Below are 20962 nucleotides of genomic sequence, written 5' to 3' on the forward strand. Positions count from 1 at the left end.
ATAAACTGTTTGTGGTTTAAAACAAGCCATAGCCCAAACTTTAAAAACTCTGAGCTACAGTCTCTGCTGGAGGGCAAGGCAGAGCTGAAAAAAAGAGGACAAGGATCTCCTCTGTGCTGTCTCAGACCTCTGTAATCCAACCAAGTTCACGGGGGGGGGTTTTGGTGATCTTTGAGACCAGGGGACAACAACCATTCCAGTTCTCTCTCATCCTAGAGACTGAATGTATCAAAGCAAATAACTTCCCTCTGCCACCCATTACTTAATGCCTCCGTGGTTCTGTCTTCTAGGTATAACAAGTGGGGGATATTTGATGGATGGATGTTTGCACTAGCTGACAGACCATAAAGCTGTGATTCTTGGAACCTGCTGTCAAGGCTGGCCAAGCTGTCACACCATGATAGGAGCACATTTACTACAGGCTGACCTGTCCTTTCAGACAGACTTAGTATATATTGCTTTGTACCAGATGGATGGATAGACAATCCTATAGTAGCAACTTTACATTACATATTAAATTCAGTCCTTGGATAGGCACTCAATCTTTAAATGGCAGCATTACAAAGACAATGCTCTGAGAAGGAGAAAAGAGGAAACCTGAGAGCTTTTCATTCTGTTCTTGCCCCTCTTTTCTCCAATTCTACCTGCTGGGACTGCTCAGACTCTCAGAACTGTGAATTCTCCAGCAACAGCTGGAACCAACATTTGACAGAAACGCCAACCCCAGTTATCTCCTTGGTCAGCACACCTCAAACCACTTCCTCCTCTAGCTGATTTCTGAAGGAGCCAGAAGTCACTTCTGATCTACAGTCTTGTGCTGATCAGCTGCTGAGCCTGAGATAGGAAGACAGAGAAACGTGTTTCAACTAGCCTTTAAAGCAGAAATACTTAATCCTATAAAAGGAAAACCTATATTTAAAAATACATAGAATGCCAAAACTAATAAAGTATTGAACTGAGACAAGGTCATGCCTCGGAGTTCTTCTCCACGAACAGCACAGTGGGACAGCAGAGCAGGCTAAGAGAAATCTGAGGGAGAAATTGAGGGAGAGGTTTAAAAGTAATGGCTGATCTAGAGGACGGGTCAAGCAAGTTGTTTCCTCTTCCAGAATATGTGGGCAAGACAATACTCAAGCAAATTCAGTGCTGATAAAGTTTCAGACTGTTAGAAGGGAATAGGTAAGAATATGACAGCCTGCACAATCCCCCTTCAAACACTTTTCCATGAAACATCACTGAGGCCAAGGAATTAGGAAGACCCAAACCCCAAAGAACAAAAGCACTGTGTGTTCACAGGAATGAGCCCATGCTTGACTGGACTGCAAATGGCCAAACTACAAAGAAGGCAGAAATTCAGAACTCAAAAAGGCAACGTAGCATAGCAGAGAGCCTGACACACAGCAATGGCAGGTTACTCCAGAGCAGCTTCCCTGCCGGCATTGCTGCCTCCTGGGAAGCGTAGAACTAACACAGGCACAAGGGGAGCTGCTGCTCCCAGGGGAGCTCCCTTGGGAGGCTCACAGCAACCATGCCAGAAGGCTCTGAGTGCCCCTGAGGGAATCCAGCACCTCCTCCCAGCAGAGGTGACAGGAGGGGATCCTGTGCAGGGCTGATGGCAGGTTCTGCACACATTTGTGAATAAAGAACATTTCAGTGATTCAGGTTAGCGGGGCACCAGAGGTATGGATAGACTGAGAATGAGGATGGAGAGTGGCAGCTCTATAAGATACACTTTGTAGGGGGAAAAAACTGTGACTTTGAAGTGCAAAATTAATAGCTTTGCTTTTGCCTGAAGTGTTCATTGCTTATATGGTCTAGATGATTAAAGATCTTTCTGGGGAGCTCGGGAATTCTAATACTATACATATATAACTTTGTCATGAAAATCTGATGACAGAAAAAGAAGGAGGATCAAATGAGCTTGTAAGACTCACTGCAGCCAAATAATGCAGAAATGCTTCATTTTTCCTCCAGTGAACATTGGTTCACATTCTTAAAAATGAATTTGCTGAGGCCACATTCACATACCACCACTGGTTTCCCACAGACCTTTGAGCAATTGAGTTTGACGGGCAACAGAGCACTCAGAAAGTAAATGTCAGTCAAGGAAACCAAATTTTAAATTCATATGGGCCAAGATCCACCCCAGAGGCAGCTCTGTGTTCCTCCAGCCCTCAGGAAGCACGAATAATATTGTGTAACCAATCTAGTGCTGTGTAGCCAATCACAAACCAAACAACACACTTCCACTGGAGATTTTATGCAATAAATACTCACTAAAAGACATTTTAAGGACAATTAAATGCATTTAGATTAGTAATAGGAAACACCTAAGAGAACCATAATGTACTGCCTGGTGGAAATGGTGCTTACAACACCAAGCCAAGGGTTCAAGAAGTGTTTGGACAATAATGTGATTCTTGGGGTGCTTGGACAATGATGTGATTCTTCTCCTGTGCAGGGCCAGGAGCTGGATTTGATGAGCCTGATAGGTTCCCTCCAACCCAAGGTATTCTATGATTCTGTGATTCTATGAACACACTGCAGCACCAGCATAAAACCTCCTCCCCTGTCCTCTAACATGCCAGGCTTCACAGCCAACCCATTAACACAAACCCACTGGTCTCTGGGGGAATAAAAGCAATCATTTCACATATATTGGAAGAAAGTATTCCCCCAGAGCAAGTCAGAAAGCAAAATGCAGAAAAGCTGCAATATTTACATATTCCTTTAAAATTATTCCCTGACTAAGGCCTGTAGGACTGCTACATTAAGCCACTCTCCTCCCTCGAGGTGGCTACATTTTATTAGAAGATTAGGCAGTTTTTTCTCTTTTCATTTCTGTATTACAAACTCTCTTAGGCTGCCACATGACAGGCAAGAAAAACAACCCCACTGCAGCATTTGCAGGAGCAAGATCAAGTCTGCTGCAGACCCCTGCTATTTTTTGAGAGGACATCTCCACCTCTTGGGGCTGGATCACAGCAGGGAGCTGCTCAGGGATTACTCAGAATCATGGTTTGTGACTCACTATTCATATGCAAGAGCTCCTCTTTACGCTAAAGTTGTTTTAGACAGGAAGGGGTAAAGCAGATGGGGCCAAGCTAGGGGTCAAAATTAACTGGTAGGGACCCATGAGAGACTTAAATTTCATGCTCTTATTGGACATGAACATAATCTTAGGAAGGCATGTCAGTGATGGTCAGCCATATGACAATATAAAGAATGCAAAAGACACATTGTAAGATTTTCCTAGAAACTGGATATGGGTGTGTGGCCATGACATTTTTATCAACAGCCCCAGCAAAACCCAACACTCTCATATTCAGCTGCAAGCAGGGTTTCACTAGAAATCATGTTAACCACCAGCTCCTACCCTTAAAAGGAATCAGATTAGCAGCAAGAGGCAAGCCTGAGGTCAGAAATTTGCTGCTATTTTTTTGGGTTTTGGAGTAAATGCCGTGCCAGCTCTTCAGCCTGGGAACAAGGTTTGAGGTTGAAAAGTGCTTCTGACAAAACCAGTTTGATTATGTGCCAGGCTACAGGCAAGGCTTTTCAGAAACAAGTGTCCAAAATTAGACATTGCAAAATCATGTAGTCCAGTGAAACCATGTTTTCTTCAAGCTACCTTGCTTTTCTTCCACTTCAGCCCAGATTCAAGAAAGCACTTAGGTACACATACATAGCAGAAATTACCACCATCTTTGCTCCATATTCACAGAAAAATGCACTTTTTTCCAATTCACATTAGTTTTTCACATTCAGTTCATTTTTTTTTTCAACCCTGGCAGATCATGAGAACTCTTTTCTCACCTGTTTTTGGATTTTTTTTTCCCTCTGTGGCCTTGTATTTTCTTAGGATATAACTACACTTTGCTCTCCCTATTTCTAGCTTCACGAGATTAATCTCTGACATTTCCAGAGAAATGCCAAATCTGAGGACTTTCTGAAAAGTTCATTAAAGTACTCAGTCCTAAATCAACAACAAAGACATTCATTAAATGAAAGAGAACTTGGAATAATCCTCACTGATTCCTGATGGATATCTCTGACCACTCGAGCACATCACAGTGAGGTACCTGAGAGCTCCAGATCATCAAAGGAAAAACATTAGATACTTTATCCCTTTTCCTGCCCTAGTGCACATGTGGCACACTCCAAAGCACTCCTCCCACACCCCAAATCAGGGCTGCCATCACACCAGGTACATTTCTAAGCAAGCAGTGGAGCTGCAGAGCACATCCACCTCACAGCACCCCATATCCACAGCATCTCAGACACACAGACAGACACAGACACAGACAGGCCTGGCTGCTCTGTACTTCCATGCAGTGTCCCCTCCCATGTCACCCCTAGCATCTCTGCACCACAGACTGGCCTGCAGTGGGAGTCTGCAGCTTGCCCTGTTTCACTTTCCAAGACGAAGGTGAGAAGGATTTCAATCCTGATATCTTGCAAAAAGGAACAACAATTCTGACAGCTGACTGCTCTTCTAACAGAAGCACTCTTACAATGAGAAGTAATATTTTAATTAACAGTTGGAAAGCACAGTCTAGGGATGAGGTAATTTCTAATTATTGTGATGGGATTTAAAAAGGTGTGCAGTGGTACCAAGAAGTTACTGACCCCATTGTAAATTATTGGGTAAGGTCCTCTCCCCTACACTAAGCAAACAGCCAGACCAGTCACCCCAGCATTAAAACCTACAAATCAGTGATAAAAATTCACTGTGGTTGATACACTGCAGCTCATAATGACTATTTTTTGTCCACAGTGCTGCTGTTTGTTTCAAACCATTTAGCAATATTCATTAACTCCCCACTTCAAATTAGGGTAATTGAGAGTAAGAGAACATGCAATCAAGTTTTTTACTGAGGGAGACTTGCCCCTTTCCCTTCTCTGACTCAGGTGTTGACTCTGTTGACTTGCAGTCAGGTTTTACCAGGAATCTTTCTTCAAAAATGCCAAATGTATAATGAAAAATGTTGTGCTGCCTCTTTCTTAAAATCTCACCATCACTGGAGATTTTAAAACATATGTTTCTCCCCCCATTTATTATATTATTTTACAAGAGAAGGATATTAAACTCCAATACCAAGACTGTTGTGCCTCTGACCCTATTTTATGGCTGAAACCACAGACCCTGAAGCCCAAGAAAAACTCATGTGTGTCAACAATCCTTAAAATTAATACTAAAACATAGTCTTACGACAAAAACTATGTCAGCCATACCATTGTCTGGGATACTTCAAATTCTTCCCCTCCAGGAATCTCAGTCACCCACATTAAATGACTCCCAATTGAGACATGAGAACTGGCAGCAGCATAAATACCCACAGAGCACTGGCTGGTACAGCTGACAGACAGATGGGATCAGAACAGCAGCAAAAGATAACACTGAGCCTGGACAAGCAGCTCAGGCACCAGCCTGGAAATTTGGAGAGTGACCTCAGGTTCCTACGCCAAGAAGTTTTACGTCTGACAACAGGCCAGTCATCTTTGGCTTTGCCTGCCTGAAATTCCCACCTGAAAAAATGTAGTGGACCCTGCCTCCCACTAAGGAGGTGGTGAGAGCCCACAGGAATGCCATGACCTGAGATAGGCAATAAATGTACAGAGGAACCAGAATAAAAAACCTTTGTGTCTTCAGAAAAATCAGTTGCTGGGGAAGACAAATCAGGGTAAGAGTTTAAACTCTTTGTCTTCAGCAACACTGTGTATGTACCCATGCAACATGCACAAAAGCAACCCAACTATTTCCATTTTGTAATAGCAGTGTTTTGATAACCATAAGGGTCTGGAGCTCTCAGAAAAGGCCTGAAGGAAAGGTTGTATCTGTCACTCAGCTACTAACATAGTGTGAAAAAACAGCTGAGGTCTTGCATATACAAAGCCTTCTGCATGTACTTTTGCTACCTCACAGCCTTCCTGCAGAGACAGGGAGTAAGTGTTATTCCCATCTGCCAAAAGATAATCTGAGTTTGAGCGGCCTGCTAAATGCTGCATGAGAAATTACCCTGACTTTGATTTAGCTCAAGCTCCCAGTGCTCCCTCCACGCTCCTCACTGTGCGCCAGGACCCAGTTTCAAGTTCATTACCTTTGTGCTTTGAATTAGTGCCTACTGCCTGCATACAAATGTACTGTTTGCAGCCAACATTCCAACAGCTTTCCAAACCTGCGAAAACCCTCAGAAGAGATGCAGTTCACTCCTTCTAGCACTGCTGCATGAGTCAGATTCCTTTGTGCTGTTGCCTGTTCTGCCATGGATTCTCAGCAGCACCAGGGCACTCCATTTAATCTCCTCCCAACACTGTCTCTTCTGGGTGGGCACCAGGAATCATCAGGATGTGCATAAGACTTCACCAGGGAATGGTGCAGATTAACAACTGCAACCTGCTTTGCACTGCATGGATGGGAGACACTTCCAAACTATGGACCATGCAATTAATAAGGGATAACTATGTATTTCTTAAAATTATCAACTGCTGCTTTGTACTGGATTTCTCTTGCTGATTGCACAAAATAGCAAAATGCACATTCTTTGTTTATGAATGTAAAAAAACCATAGTATGTCTCATGTCTCTGCTAGTTCTTGATAAGAGGAGCATTCACCTTGTGATTCTGCAACTGGCATCACCCCAGATGTGGAGATTGCCCAACCTCTGCCATAATTCAGTTGGTTTTATGCTTCCTCCGAGCTGGTGGTGGGGAGCTAACTGCTGTTGGCTCTCTGACATTTTACCATCCAGTGCTTGTATCAGTCTGAAATGCAAAACTGCTTCTCCATTTGACCATATGAAACACGTTAAAGAGACCTGCCACACATTTGCAAATAGGTGCTGAAAAATAAAGTGACAAGACTCAATGTCTGCTTTGAAGAAGCTCTTGTTTAGATCAACAAGTCTGATTTCCACAAACCTGTAGGGAAGAATGTAGTTTTTAAGAAGTTCCTTGTTTTTTAATTTTATTTTATTTTTTCCAGGGTATGAGAGCTGCAGGACCAAGAATAGATGATGAGTTATAAACCTTTCAAAGGAGAGATTTGGCATGGGAATTCTGACAACCATCAATGTGAGCAATGCCGCCAGGCACCATTCACAATCCACAGCATCTTTCAAACCTGTCAGGGGTTTTTAGAATGGGCTAAAAATAAATGCAGAAATGCAGCAATATATATATATACACACACACACATATTATTGTTCAAAAAAAGAGAACAGGTGGTCCTGCCAGCAGTGTAAACACAGATGACTCTTGAAAACAGCTAACAAACCCAGCTGAGCAGCCTTTCCTAGCCATGCAAGCAGCTCTTTGAGAACTGTCCGAGTTCTCCCAGCCAGAATCATCTGGGATCCAGACTCTCAGTCATGACAAGGCCTGGTACTCCCAAGCGTCTTGATTTCCTCCACCCAATATATTCACACAATTCTACCCTCTTGACCTCCTGTGGATTACTGCCCTTCTGAAAATAACACGCATGGAACAGCTGGTGGGGCCAGAAATGTCTTAAATGGAAATAGCACAAGTCCCTGTTTTCTAGCTCCCCACCACTTGATCTGACCCTCATCCTCATGTAATGAAGAGGAAAATTCCCTGAAGGGGAAAAAGGATCAGGGCACTATGGACAGCCCAGAAGGATTCAAACAGCAAACGTGAGTGGCTGCATGTTGAAACCTATGAAGTCCACTACCTGCAGGGGAAGTGAAGAAGAAAACATTAAGCAGTCCTGGAGTCTCAAAATTTATCCTAAACCTGCAGAAAAAAAAAAAAAAAGAAAAAAAAGAAAAAAAAAGAAAAAAAAGAAGGAAAAAACCCCAAAAAACCCCCAAACCACCAAGATTTCAACCCAGATTTCGCTTATGTCTCCTCTGTCCACCACAGGAAGAGGACTGATGTCACAGGGTGAATCACACACATAAATCCTCCTGCATGGTCACTTCTCTCTGAGTATGAAAGCATGACAAAACAACTTTGCTAGAAGTCTGTAAGGCTCAACATCATCTCTTTGCAGCCCTTCTCTTCTGGCTGTTTTGAAAAAAGCAAATGTAATTTATACTTGCACCATCTCCTTTTTAATTTCACCTCATCCCAAAACATTTGGTCTAATAGAAATAGCCTTGGTTTAATATATATCCATGAAAAGTAAATGAGGTGATAAAGCTTAGAAGTGCCAAATGGTTAAGTGCTGCCACAGGGGAGTACATCTACCACAGCACTGGAACACCGAGTCCCAGGATGCAGCATCTCGGGCACGGTGACAGACTGGCAGCTCTCCCGCCACACCTGGATTGCACAGGCACGAAGAGTCCACCTGACATGGCTGGGAACAGCTTATCCAGCTTGCTTCTGGAGGCTCCTACTTCCCTGAGCCTTCCTGTGCAAGGGAAAAACACTCTTTCAAAGCTGAAGAGAAAACCAGCCTGCTGTTCTCCCAGAGCGGCGTATAATTGAGTCGGCATGATGCCGCACACTACCAAATGCAGCAGATGGCTGCAGGCATCATCCAGTTTAGGATGACAAAGTTGGAACAAAAGAAAAGCAGAAGGCAGGGAATACATCTTCTGCTCTGGGTTACTGGGCAGGGGCTGAACCTTGGGGCAGTCGGGCCGTCGCCAGCACACAGCCAGCTTCCAGCCCTCCCAGTGCCACATGGACAATGACCAAATGCCCAAGCCTGGAAATGACAAAGAAAAGTGAGGGAAAGCCACATCTTCCCAGGTAAAAGAGGCAGGAAACTACTAACTGTCTGTTGACCTGTTCGAAAGTACATAAAAGAAAATCTCAAAAAATCCCCTCACAATGCCAGCCCTAAATATGACAAGTCTGACTTCCAGGACTCTCCCACAAAACCTGCAGGAATTCAGAAATTAAATTATGACCTCTGTGTATCGACACACATCATTTCACTGCTGGAAGGTAAAGCACTGATGTGAAAGCATGCAGAAAATGAGACAAGATGCGTCAGATCTGTACAGCGTACCATGAATGGTGCCTTGCAGGGAGGGCTCAGTCTGTGGTGGCATTTAGGGGTTTATTTTTGCCAAATCCACCCCAAAGGATCACAGACTTTAGGAGTGGAAACATTCCTTCCATTTCCCCAGGCGCCTTGCTCACAAAGCAGCTGGCTACAAGGTTCACCACAACAGACAGACTGGAGGAGACAAGAGAGATATGGCTCCACAGGAAGCTGCACAGCACACTCAAACAATTTATTTATAAAGTTCAGCCCTTTGTGAAGGCAACACAGCTTCCATGCCCAGACTGACTGGTTTATAATAGCCACTATGGTCAGCAGTCCTTGCAGGACACAGAGTCACCACCATTAGCTCCAGAGATGGGAATGGAGAAAGCTCTTTTGACTGCAGGATGCTGCAGCCTATGATCCCAAACATGAACCCTGCACAAACATGTTGCATTTGAGATTTCAGCACCTGTGATCATTTCAAGGGACCAGAGTGAAAGCACCTTCACTGCACTCAGAAAGCCACCCATGGGAACATTTTGGAGTGGAAGAAGTTTTTTGGAAGGGCAGGAAAACACTTTGTGCTACAGCAGAGCAGCCCGTACTCCACCCAGAGCTGGAGCTGCCCCAAAACAAGGCTGGCACACAGAGATATCACGCTTGGCAGGAGCTGCTTGTGGCCCACTTTGGGCAGTCACGCCAGGCTGGTTAAGCCACCCTTCTCCAGCAGCCAGGCTCCCAGCCCCACTGCAGCTTGTGTGGTGAAGAGCTGTGGGAGAACGTTTCCAGTTCACTTTCCTCACTGGGCAAAATGTGCTTGGGAAAGGAACCAAAGAAGTCAAGGCAACATGTCTATTTTCTGACCCCTACCAATCCAGGGGAAATAAAACCACCTCCCTAAGGGGCAGATGTTGTTAGTGCCTCTACCATAAAAACATTTTATGGTAAATCTCTGATTTACACCATAAGATAAAGATCTTTCATAGAATGATAGAATGGTTTGGGTTGGAAGGGGACCTTGAAGATCATCCAGTTCCAAACCCCCCCATGGGCAGGGACACCAACTAGACCAGGTTGCTCAGAGCCCCATTCAACCTGGCCATCCTTTACCTTTGTTCAGGGACAAGGTGTTCACTTAGTCCCAAAAACAATAAACCACAACAACTCATTACGTTAAATTGTTTCTTTTGTGGGTATTTTTTAAGCATTATTTAATTTCAATCCACACTGTGGAACAAAAAAATCTAATTATGCTAGTTGGCCTCACACCTTATCGATGTATCAGCCACACAATGACTGCATGACTTGGTCAAACTACAAAACTCAGGCCTCACACCTTATCAATTTATCAGCCACACAATGACTGTGTGACTTGGTCAAACTACAAAGCTCACTATGACTCAGTTTCCTCTTCAAAAAAAGGAAGATGTAAACGCAAACTTATAAAACCAGAGTGTTCTGAGGTGTGATACATTTCTGCAGCGCTGTAAAAGGCAAATGATAGCAATCATAATATTTCGTAAAGATAGCAATCATTGCAATTTTGGTCAAATTCCAACTAGGAGGAAATTTGCGCTGTGCTTTCAGAGTGGAAAGTTTCCTGAAACTTGCTTGCTCATTAGAGCTCATTACTTTCCTTCAGTGAAAAAAATTTCACCCCTGGTGGCCATTGGATTAGCCTTCTGCTCCTCGTCTGGTCACAAAAAGCAACAGAAGGGTAAAAATAACAGGTCCTTTGAAAATGTTTCTGTAAAGATGGTGCATCTTAGAATAAATATCTACACAGTTGGACAAAGGAAAAAAAAAACCAGGGCAACACCATTTGCTAAAAAATTGACAGCCGCCTGCTATTTTGGAGATTTCTCCTCTAATTGCAGGCACCTGCTGTGGTGTGGTGTACTCTAAAATATATCTCACCAGTAATGCTGCTTGGCAACAGCCAGGGCCACCCAGGAGGGACCCTGCAGTCCCAGGCTTCACAACTTCACAGGAACTAGGGTTTTCTTCCAGGGTAACATTTGAGTGGAAATATAAATAAATTCAGTGTGAGCTCTCTCCCTGGTCACTTCTACCACATCACCTCTATCTCCTTTCCACCCTCCCTCCCTCCCCCTCTTAATTACTTTTTCCTGTTCCCTCTCCCCTTAGTATTCTTGACCCCTAGCTCTCTTGCAACACAAGATTCAGGGTTGATTCCTTCATTTGTTATTTTCTTGGCTTCTGAAATATTTTTCTCCATCTCTCTCTGCTTTTGTTGTGCCTCTGTGTTTCACGTATTCTTAAGCTCAGAAAACTGAGGCAACCCTTTCAGAACTGCAGGGCTTTGAGAGACACAAGGCGACCAAAATTACCCCTCTGCACGCCCTGCTGTCTGTGCCAGCCTCACACCACCTGCAGCGGCTCCTCCCTCTGGCCTTTGTCCCTCCTCTTTCTCCTTCACCCTTGCCCTGCTCTCTGAACACCTCCGGGGCGGTGACTCCAACGCCTCCCCGGGCAGCCCATTCCAATCTCCAATCACCCTTTCTGTGAGGAAATTCTTCCTGGTGTCCAGCCTGAACCTCCCCGGCACAGCTGGAGGCCGTGTCCTCCCCTCCTGTCCCTCGTTCCCTGGGAGCAGAGGCCAGGCCCCACCTGGGCACGCCGTCCTCTCGGGTGCTTGTAGAGCAGTAAGGTCCGCCCTGAGCCTCCTTCTCTCCACACTCAGCACCCCCGGCCCCCTCACTGCCTTCTCACAACACTCGCGCTCCAGACCCTTCCCCTGACTCGCTCCAGCCCCTCAAGGCCCTTTCCGAAGTGAGAGACCCAGAACTGGACACAGCGTTCGAGGCTGGGTATAGAGGGACAATCCCTGCCCATCTCCTGCTGGCCACGCTATTCCTGCCCCAGGCCAGGATGCCATTGGCTTCCTTGGCCACCTGGGCACACCGGGCTCAGTTCAATCGCTGTGACCAGCGCCCCAGGTCCTTTTACAGCGGACTCTTCCCCGAGCCTGGAACGCTACACGGGGTTACCGTGCACACTGGCCCCCGGGGCAGATAACGGAACGAAAACGGCGAGCGGAGGCACGTGAACACCGGCAGCCTCGAGCGACGGCCGTGCCCCCACATCGGGGCGGGGGCGCGGCCCGTCCCACCCACCGCCGCCTGGTTGCCCTGCGCAGCGCTCGCCGGGAGCCGCAGTCCTCGCCTGGTCCTCGTCTGTGCCGGGTTCCCGGCGGGGCTCAGTTGGGGACTGCGCTTCCCACTGTTCCCCGCGGTGCGGCCGGGCCGGCGAGGCCGCCATGGGCTGGGGGGTCCGGCTGTGGGTGCTGGGCGGCCTGGCCGCCTGGACGCAGCGGCGGCGGGCGGCGGCGGCGGCCGCTGAGTGGGGCGACAGCGAGTGCGGGCGGCGCCAGTATCTGGAGCTGAAGCTGGTGCAGGTCGTGTTCCGGCACGGGGCACGCACCCCGCTGCGGCCGATCCCGGGAGCAGAGCATGTGAGCTCGGGACGGGACGGGACGGGGCAGGGGTGGTGCGGAGGTGCCCCAGCCCTGAGCCGGCGGCGTACCTGCCGCTGAGCTCCTGCCTCGCTCCCGGCAGCGTGGTGGTTTGGCGTTTATTCCCCTTCCCGAGGCGATACCGAGAGTAATTCCCGTGGGGAAAGCATAGGAATTTGGGAGCTTGCACCCCATGCCGCGCTACGGGCTTGGGTAAGAGTGGCTGGAAAGCTGCCCAGTAGAAAAAGGCCTGGGGGTGCTGTTTGACAGCGACGGAACTGAGCGCAACGTGCCCGGTGGCCGAGGAGGCCAGTGACATCCTGGCCTGGATCAGGAGTAGCGTGGCCAGCAGGAGCAGGGCAGGGATTGTCCTGTCCAGTTCTGGGTCCCTCAATTCAGGAAGGACATGGAGGTGCTGGAGCAAGTCCAGAGAAAGGCCACGGATCTGGGGAAGGGTCTGGAGCACAAGTGTTAGGAGAAGCCTCAGAGGGCGCTGGGGGTGTTTGGTCTGGAAAAGAGGAAGCTTAGAGGTGACCTTATCACTCTTTCAACTTCTTGAAAAGAGGTTGTAGCCAGTTATGGGTCAGGCTTTTCTCCCAGGGAATAAGTAGCAGAATGAGAGGAGACAGTCTTTAATCTCTGCCCCAGGAGGCTCAGGTTGGACATTAGGAGGAATTTCTTCACAAAGAGGGGGATTAGACATTGAAATGGGCTGCCTGGGGAGGTATTGGAGTCCCGTCCCTGGAAGTGTTTAAGGAAGGACTGGAGGACGTGGCACTGTGGCCTGGTTGACACAGTGGTATTCAGTCACAGGTTGGGCTTGATGATCTGAGAGGTCTTTTCCAGCCTAATTAATTCTGTGATTCTTTAAAGTGGAACAGCAATAGCTGTTAGTGGGACAGATGACAGCAGAGGGGACAATTGCTACAACTGCAGGGAGCCCTCAGGGGCAGGATACAGGGATGGGCATCCTGAGGCTTTTCTCCAAGGCCAGGTTCTGCACCTCAGAACAGGTGCTCAGCAAAGATGTGGCTCCTGCCTCAGTGTTACAACAAGGGAGCTGGCTTTCCCAGCTTCCGCTGAGGTGGCCTGGGGTGCCAGCAGGGGTTAGCTCAGGCTTCCTAGAGCAGCTTTTCGATGTGTAACAAAGAGCAGCAATTGTCATTTCCTACAGATTCTTCTCCTGTAAAGCAAGTTCTGCATTTCCTGCACATCAGATCTGCAAATCCAGGGAGTAGCACTACTCATTTCTCTATGAGCTGTGTAAAGAGATCCTTTTGTCTCTGTGTTGTGTTGTTGGCAAGGCAGCATGCTGTAATACTCCAACTTTAGTTTAAAATGCTCTTACAAGTCCTTGGTTTAATGGCCTTGAAAGTTTTCCTCTGAAGCTGTTTGTTTGTTTTGAAACAGGTGGAATGGCTTCCTACTCTTTTAGATATACCTGCTAAGACTTTTTTTGATTACATGGTGACAGACCTAAATGGAGGACCTCAACCTCCCTCGCTCTTCGATGAGAAATACCGAAAGACTTGCTTGAAGGTGAGAGTATATTTGCTGGTGGATTCCTCTTCCCTCTGTAGACTTTATTTCCATGGCCCACTGAGACCTCTCCTTCTCTTTGCTCTTAGGGTGGTGCACTTGCAGGACAGCTGACAAAAGTGGGTATGCTGCAGACATTTGCCCTGGGGGAACGGCTGAGGAGAAACTATATAGAAGAAGTCCAGTTTCTTTCACCAACATTTAAGCCTGCTGAGGTCTTGTGAGTCTCTCAGGTCCCTCCTGGACCTTTCTTTCTTCCTGCCTCTTAACCGCTAGCCTTGTGCTAGGGAAGACTGGATAGCATATCCTTCTTCACCCCACAGCAAACTGTCTGGCCCCCCTGGGCCTTCATCTTTGCTCAGCCTGCAGAATCTGCACTAGAAATCACTCATGACACAAAGCATCCAATTGCCCAGCAGTCCTGAGAGTGATGCCAGGGACAGATTCATCTCACCTAGGCTGAGCCACTGGCAGTGCTGTTGTGCACTTTCATGGTGAGCAAAGAGAAACAGGCATTTCTGGAGCACACTTTAACTCACTGCAAACAGCTGAAGTTCAGTGAGATGAAGCAAACCCTGCTGCTCACATCAGTAATGCTGAGAGCATCTGGCTTAGGATGAGATAAAAAAAAAAATCACACCAGAGAAGTGCTAGTTTGTTATCTCCACTATCTCTGACATGGAATTAAAGGGCAGTTCGGATTATAGGTGTCTACCTAAGATATCTGTAGTGAAAAAAGAAGAGTCCCACTACAGATTTCCAAAGCCATGGTGGAAGCAGAATCCTCAGTTCCAGCAAGCCCTCCCCAGGTACAGCCATGTTAACATGAAGGAGGAAGTGCTGCCTTACAAACTTCATTCTCTCTTTCAGCATCCGTTCCACTAATATTGTCCGGAATCTGGAGTCCACACGCTGCGTGCTAGCTGGGCTGTACAAACAGAAGAAAGAAGGTTGGGGAGACTTCTGAATAGTGCCTTTCCTTGCTTAGTCTTCCCTAGATGCTCACACCTTCTGCATCCTAACTCTCTCTGGCTCCTAGTTGTTACTTCTTCCTTGGTTCTTTGCACTTGGCTCCCTTCCCCAGTTTTCTTGGTCCGGTAGATTCTTCACCAGCTTGTCACTTGTTCCCTCTCTTTGCGTATCTTTCCGCTGCTCTTTCAGACCTGCTGAGGAGGTTAGTGTTAACCCTCTTCAAAATCAAGAAGCCAAAAAGTTCACACATCAGAAAAAGGTTTCTCAGGGAAACCCAAGTGTCTTGGATACAAGTTCAGTGTCTGGAGTAACTTTCACCTGTATCCTGCAGTTGGTAACTACTTGTTCTAAAAATACGCTCTGCATTTTAAAGATCTCACATTTGCTCCTTCCACATTCAGTTCCACTAACAAGTAGAAGTGACTTGCCAGAGCTCCTTACACTTCATGACACAGCGACTAATTTTTGGTGCTAAGAAAAATGAACACACAACCGGGAAGCTTTACAAGGTGCACAGCAGGCATCCCTGTGGAAATAAATTCACAGAAACAAGTACAGTGGCTTGTGTTGCAGGTGATAGCTTGGGGGAAATTGCTAGTTGTAACACTGGACTTGAGCACAGACAGTGGGAGTGATTATAAAGCAGTCTAAAGAAACACAGATGCACTACTGATCACAGAAACTTCCTTCTTGTTCCACAGGACCTGCTGTCATTGTCACTGATGAAGCACGCTCTGAAATGCTCTACCCCAATTACCAGAACTGCCCACGCCTGAAAGACTTGACCAGGTAATTGCCAGCAATATCTCCCCGTATGATTTCACTGCTGTTTCGTTTCAGCAGTAGTAATTTACAACAGCACATTTTCTTCACATTTCCCAATTTCTTTCCCTACCACTTTCTGTTCTTTGGGAATGGTTAGCTAGTTGTATAAAATACTTGGTAAGCGTAATTATACACCAGGCAGTGGCAGCAGAAGAAAATAAAATAGAGACTTTTCCTTGAAAGACCAGTTTAATTTAGTCTGTGTCTAGCAAACATTCATTACTAGCTAATGTACAGCTAGTCTGTAGCATTGCTGCAGGGCAGAATTAATGTCATCTACATCCCTTAACAAGCCTCTCAAGTGTGAACATATTGGGCCTCCTTTTTATATTCAGCTTCTGGTTTGGGGGTTATTTCAACACTCCCGTCGCATTCATACCTTGAAGAAACTGAAATACACTCAGCCTTGACACATTTAATGAAGGCTAATGAAGTGAAATAAGGAAGATCTTACATAGAACACTCATGTTTGTGGAGTCAGGTACTCTGAAATGCCTGTGCCAGCTTTGGGCACATGGCAGAAAATGAAAAAGAGAGGCAGATATATTACAGTTTGGCTAGATTGTACATTAGCATATTTTTGCCCAAAATTCAAGAGCTGTCAGAATTCACTTGTAAGAGCTCACTATGCAGAGCTTGACTCTGCAGGCACAGGATTGGTCTAGACAGTGGTGAGGTGACAGTCCCTAGAAGCAGCATATTCAGCCTCCTTAAATAACATCACCTGCCAGAAAAGGAGTAAACTGCAGGGTCTGCTGCTCCCTGCCTCCCTCTGCCCACCAACTGCACCTTTTGTCACCATATTAAGGTAGACTTTTTGAGCTGCACTAAGCACTGCCTCAGCTTGTAGGCTACCTAGGGAGTACAATGGCCAGCACAGATATTCTCAGCTAAATTTTTTAAAATAAAATTTAAAGCAGTATAAAGATCCAAATGGCTTCCAACAAAACAAAAGTTGGATTTAAACTACAAGCGAGTATCTAGGTGTTTCCCATTTCCCACACCATACAGTAATCAGTTCAAAGCTGCTTCTTTCATGAGGTAGTTAAAGGCTACTCCCTGAAGACACAGACCTGTACTGTTCCAGTATGACCAGATCTGTTAGCTGATACACAGCCCTTGCTTATGGGAGGCACTTCTGGGGTGTTCACATCTCATCTTAATTTTTCCTCCTGCCTTTGTGAGAGCAGAGAGCCAGCTCTGATCCTTGAAATCTGCATACAGCATCTGTCCTTTCTGCAGCTCAGAATCCCAACATCAGGAATCCCTCAGTGTGCTGCACCGCTTCTCTTCTACCCCTCACTGATGTGAGAGAACTCCACTGGGCTGGGTGATGAGAAAAACAAAAGATAGAAAGCCTGGTGTGTGAAATTTTTCTGTTTTCTTAATTCCTTTACAGGGATAGGACAGAGAATGCTATGCACCAGCCAGGTGTCTCTGATGATTTGAAAACAATTAAGAAGAAGATGTGCATTAAGGATGATGAATGTGTGGATTTTTTTGTTCTCCTCGATAACATTTCTGCTGAGGAGGTGAGCTGGGCCTTTCTGTTGCACTGTCACAGAAAGAAACATCCCCGTGCTATACACATGGAGGAAATCCCAGTGCCAGCACCCACAGATACTAATGTGCACTCCAGTAGCTTTCTATGAAACCCAGAATGCTTATAGAAATAGCATGGTCTTTTGAAAAATCAAGTTGTGGGGTCAGCCTTGCTGTAGGAGGGATGCAGACTTGTCTCCAGTATTTTTGTTCTTACCTTGAAATCCAGTATTTCTTTCAAGTGTAATGTAGAGCTACATTGGGCCTTGCTTCCCCATTATACAGTGCTTTTTTGGCACTCAGCACCTAACAGTCATCTTAATCCCAGTTCCAGCACACTACCTGTGAGCCAGACTGCTTCTGCCACTGGAAGGAAGTTGGGCACATTTCTACCCGTCCTTAGTGTCTCTTTTTTGCTGGAGCTAATGATAACTGGTCTGCCAGCTGAATGGCTCACTGTGTTACACTCCCCATGGAATTGGATCCTAAAGAACAAACATCCATCCTTTTGGTACACAGAGCAAGTCTGTGTGTTTAAAACCATCCTAAAAATCCTCACATGAGTATCGTAGTACAGTACTGTCGTACAAATGGTGTGACACGAGCAGCTGTTTTCTGTGGGCAGTCATCCATGTGTCACCAGGCTGGGTTCAAAAAGGGTCAAACCCTGCCACTCTGCTGCATCTCCTTCCAGGTGCACAATATGTCAAGCTGCCCTGTGCTGAAGAGCTTCCAGCAGACAGTGGAGCGCCGATGTGTTGAATCCATGCTTTTCCTTCTGGAAGGCGGTTGTTCCAGGTGATTGCCTGTGTCCATGCCTCTGGCCTCAGCGGCTGTCTTACCCAGGGTAGATGTGCTAAACCAGCTTACTTCAGCAGACAGAAATACTTTCCCATCTGCTGCATTCCCCCACCAGAGCCCACTCATGACTTTTGTGTCTCAGCTGTCTCAATGTAAAGTTCAGTGCCTTGAGTCCTAGGAAAAAGGAGTGCACACTGAGGAGAACAAGATGCCACTGAGGTAGGCAGTGAAGGCCTCAGTTGCCACAGGGGTTTAGGTGAACCAGTGGCAAAAGCAAAAGAAAAGAGAAGATGCTTCCAGCCCATGCCCTGAGGCTGCCCTTGCAGTTGCACAAGTACAGTCCAAATTCCTGCCTGGGAAGCTTATCCCAGGGATGGCACAGCTCGGCTGAGAAGCGCTGGCGCTAGTGGAAAAAGTGATGCCAGGCCCTGCACACATGTAACTACTTGCAGAGAGAATCTGCTGCTACGTGCAGCTAATTACCTCCTCCACAGTTGTTTGTAAAGGCTGGCTGAGTTGCTAGCCTAGCAGTCATTTTCCTTTCAGATTCATTTGCAGCTGCCACATTCACCAGCTCTTCTCAGGTGGTAGTATAGGACTGTCTTTTCGTTGCCATGTATTAGAGATCTCAGGTAATGAAATACTGATTTACCCCATTCCCACAACACCCAGGAGAGTTAGTCACACACACCTTCCATTTCCACTGATGTATTCATTAGGTAGAGGGAGTTTCTTCCCACCAGATATTGTATAAAGATCATCTCTTTCTTTAAGAAGAGGATAAAAACTACTTTTTAAATACAACTTAAATACAACAACCACCTCCTTGAATACTGCCTCTCCTCACCAAAGACCCCAACCACGTCAGCTGCTGTTTAGCAGCAGTAATCTTCCCTAGCTGAAATCGATGCACTCAAAAACCATACTAGGGAAACAGAACAGTCTAGAGAACTTTCTAGATTGTCATTTACATGGCCACACCTCATGAGACTGTTTGTTAACACCTCTCTTCTCCCATTCTGCAGTCACATTTGAGTGGTGACTACACAACAGGTGAACTAAAAACTGGCCATATTAATTGCACTTAATAGTTCTCAGCTACACTCAATGCAGGTGATTAAATCATAAGAGAAAAGCAGGTTCTCAAGTTTTCACGTTATAATTGTGTGAAAGTTTTAAAACTAGTAAATTTATTTCTGCTTCTTTTCTAGAGAAATGCTTCAGATGAGTATTGGCCTCCTGTTCAATACCTTAGAGAAGAACATTAGAGCAGCAATAAATCCCTCAAATCCAGCTGAAAAAGCCAGGTACAGCACAGAACTCCTTCTCTAATCGTTATAAATTCTAACTTGATGGCACTGTGAAAAACTGGTTCAGAAAGACATTGAATGTGTGGGATTAAAAGGAGTGCTCACCTGCTAAAAAAAACATGAGTGCTACTGCATATCCATGGAGGAACACAGCTGATATTCCAGGTCTGTCTTTTCCTTTTTAATTTTTTTCCAGAAAGCTCTTCCTCTACGCTTCTCATGACTCCACTATTATTCCTATCCTGCTGGCACTGGGCACCTTTGATCACAAGTGGCCACCTTATGCTGCTGATGTGACCCTGGAACTGTATCAGCACCGGCGCTCCAAGGAGTGGTTTGTGCGTGTGACTTACTGTGGAAAGGTAAGATCCTGTGGCAAGTCCCTCCTACAAATCTTGGGCTTGTGGTTCCACTACGCAGCAAAAAAGGGCTTTGGCAGTGCACAATATTTGTGATTCTGTCTCTTTGCCTTGCAGGAGCAAATGGTGAAAGGCTGTAAAGCAGGTCTCTGCCCACTCGTAGAATTTCTGGAAGTTCTTTCACGGTACTCACTCACTCCAGGGAAGTACTGTAGCCTATGCTCCAAAGTGGACACAAATGTGAAAACTTAACACATAATTAAGCTGTCATAAAATTAAAGTTAGTTTATTGTCACAGTCTTCGACTATTTTTCTTTATGTCCTTGCTAGCCTTCTCTCTTCCAAATGTATTTTAGATAAGGGGACATTTTCCTACCAGACACAGGGTGGCACAGTGTCACTTTACACTGTTACCAGCAGGCTGAAAGAAGCCACGTGACGGAATGGCTCAAGTTTACTTCTGAGGTGACCACACAAAAGCAGGGAGAAGCTGAAAACAGCAAGGGCGAGAACATACCATTTAAAATTGCCCATCTGTATCAGGAATATGTGACAAAACATACCTCTTCCTCATATGCTGGGACTGTGGGATGAAGCCCAGCTTGCTCTGTGCTACCAGACTTGAAAGCTTTGACATAACACTGATTTTATGTTTGGTAAACTGCAGAAGCCACTGTGCCTTTTTCTTTCTTTTGGCTTATTGGAGGGTTGCTCTCTGCAGGCAGATGAGCCTCCCTAATTGCGTAGCATTTAGCTACCCCATCTTCTTGAGGGCATTTTCGTGCACAGAAAAGATCTCCAAAGGGACAGCCAGCCTCCAAACCTCTTCCCTACACTCCTCTAATTATAGAAATTCTGCCATGAACATGCAGAACAACCACAGTGGGCCAAGTACAAGAACACACAATCTTGGTGAACTCTGCTTAATGTGCTTTTAACAAGGAAGTCTGGGGAGCTGCTATTGACTTCAGCTTTGGGCAGCAGTGATCTATTTTTCCCTTGCTGAAAGAGGAACACAGCACTAGCCAACAGCAGTACTTCTGGCTGAGATGACAGCTTTTCCTGTAAGACAGTACTAGGAATCACAGTGTTGCCAAAGTCATAGAATCAGAATGGTTTGGGTTGGAAGGGACCTTAAAAATCATATACCATTCCAACTCCCTGCCATGGGCAGGG

At 46.0% G+C, this 20962-nt stretch overlaps 1 protein-coding gene across 1 annotated transcript; it reads left to right on the forward strand.

Annotated features, from left to right (window-relative positions):
• Window positions 1-12128: 12128 nt before the first annotated feature.
• On the forward strand, window positions 12129-20083 carry ACP6 (acid phosphatase 6, lysophosphatidic). Its single transcript, XM_084226078.1, has 10 exons — window positions 12129-12438; window positions 13849-13977; window positions 14067-14197; window positions 14848-14927; window positions 15651-15738; window positions 17174-17306; window positions 18011-18114; window positions 19329-19424; window positions 19624-19789; window positions 19904-20083. Exons 1-10 carry the CDS (start codon window positions 12244-12246, stop codon window positions 20036-20038), a joined length of 1257 nt encoding a protein of 418 aa, XP_084082204.1. The 5' UTR covers window positions 12129-12243; the 3' UTR covers window positions 20039-20083.
• Window positions 20084-20962: the final 879 nt, after the last annotated feature.

The sequence above is a fragment of the Fringilla coelebs genome, assembly GCF_963513975.1.
Source record: "Fringilla coelebs genome assembly, chromosome: 2".
NCBI lineage: Eukaryota > Metazoa > Chordata > Aves > Passeriformes > Fringillidae > Fringilla > Fringilla coelebs.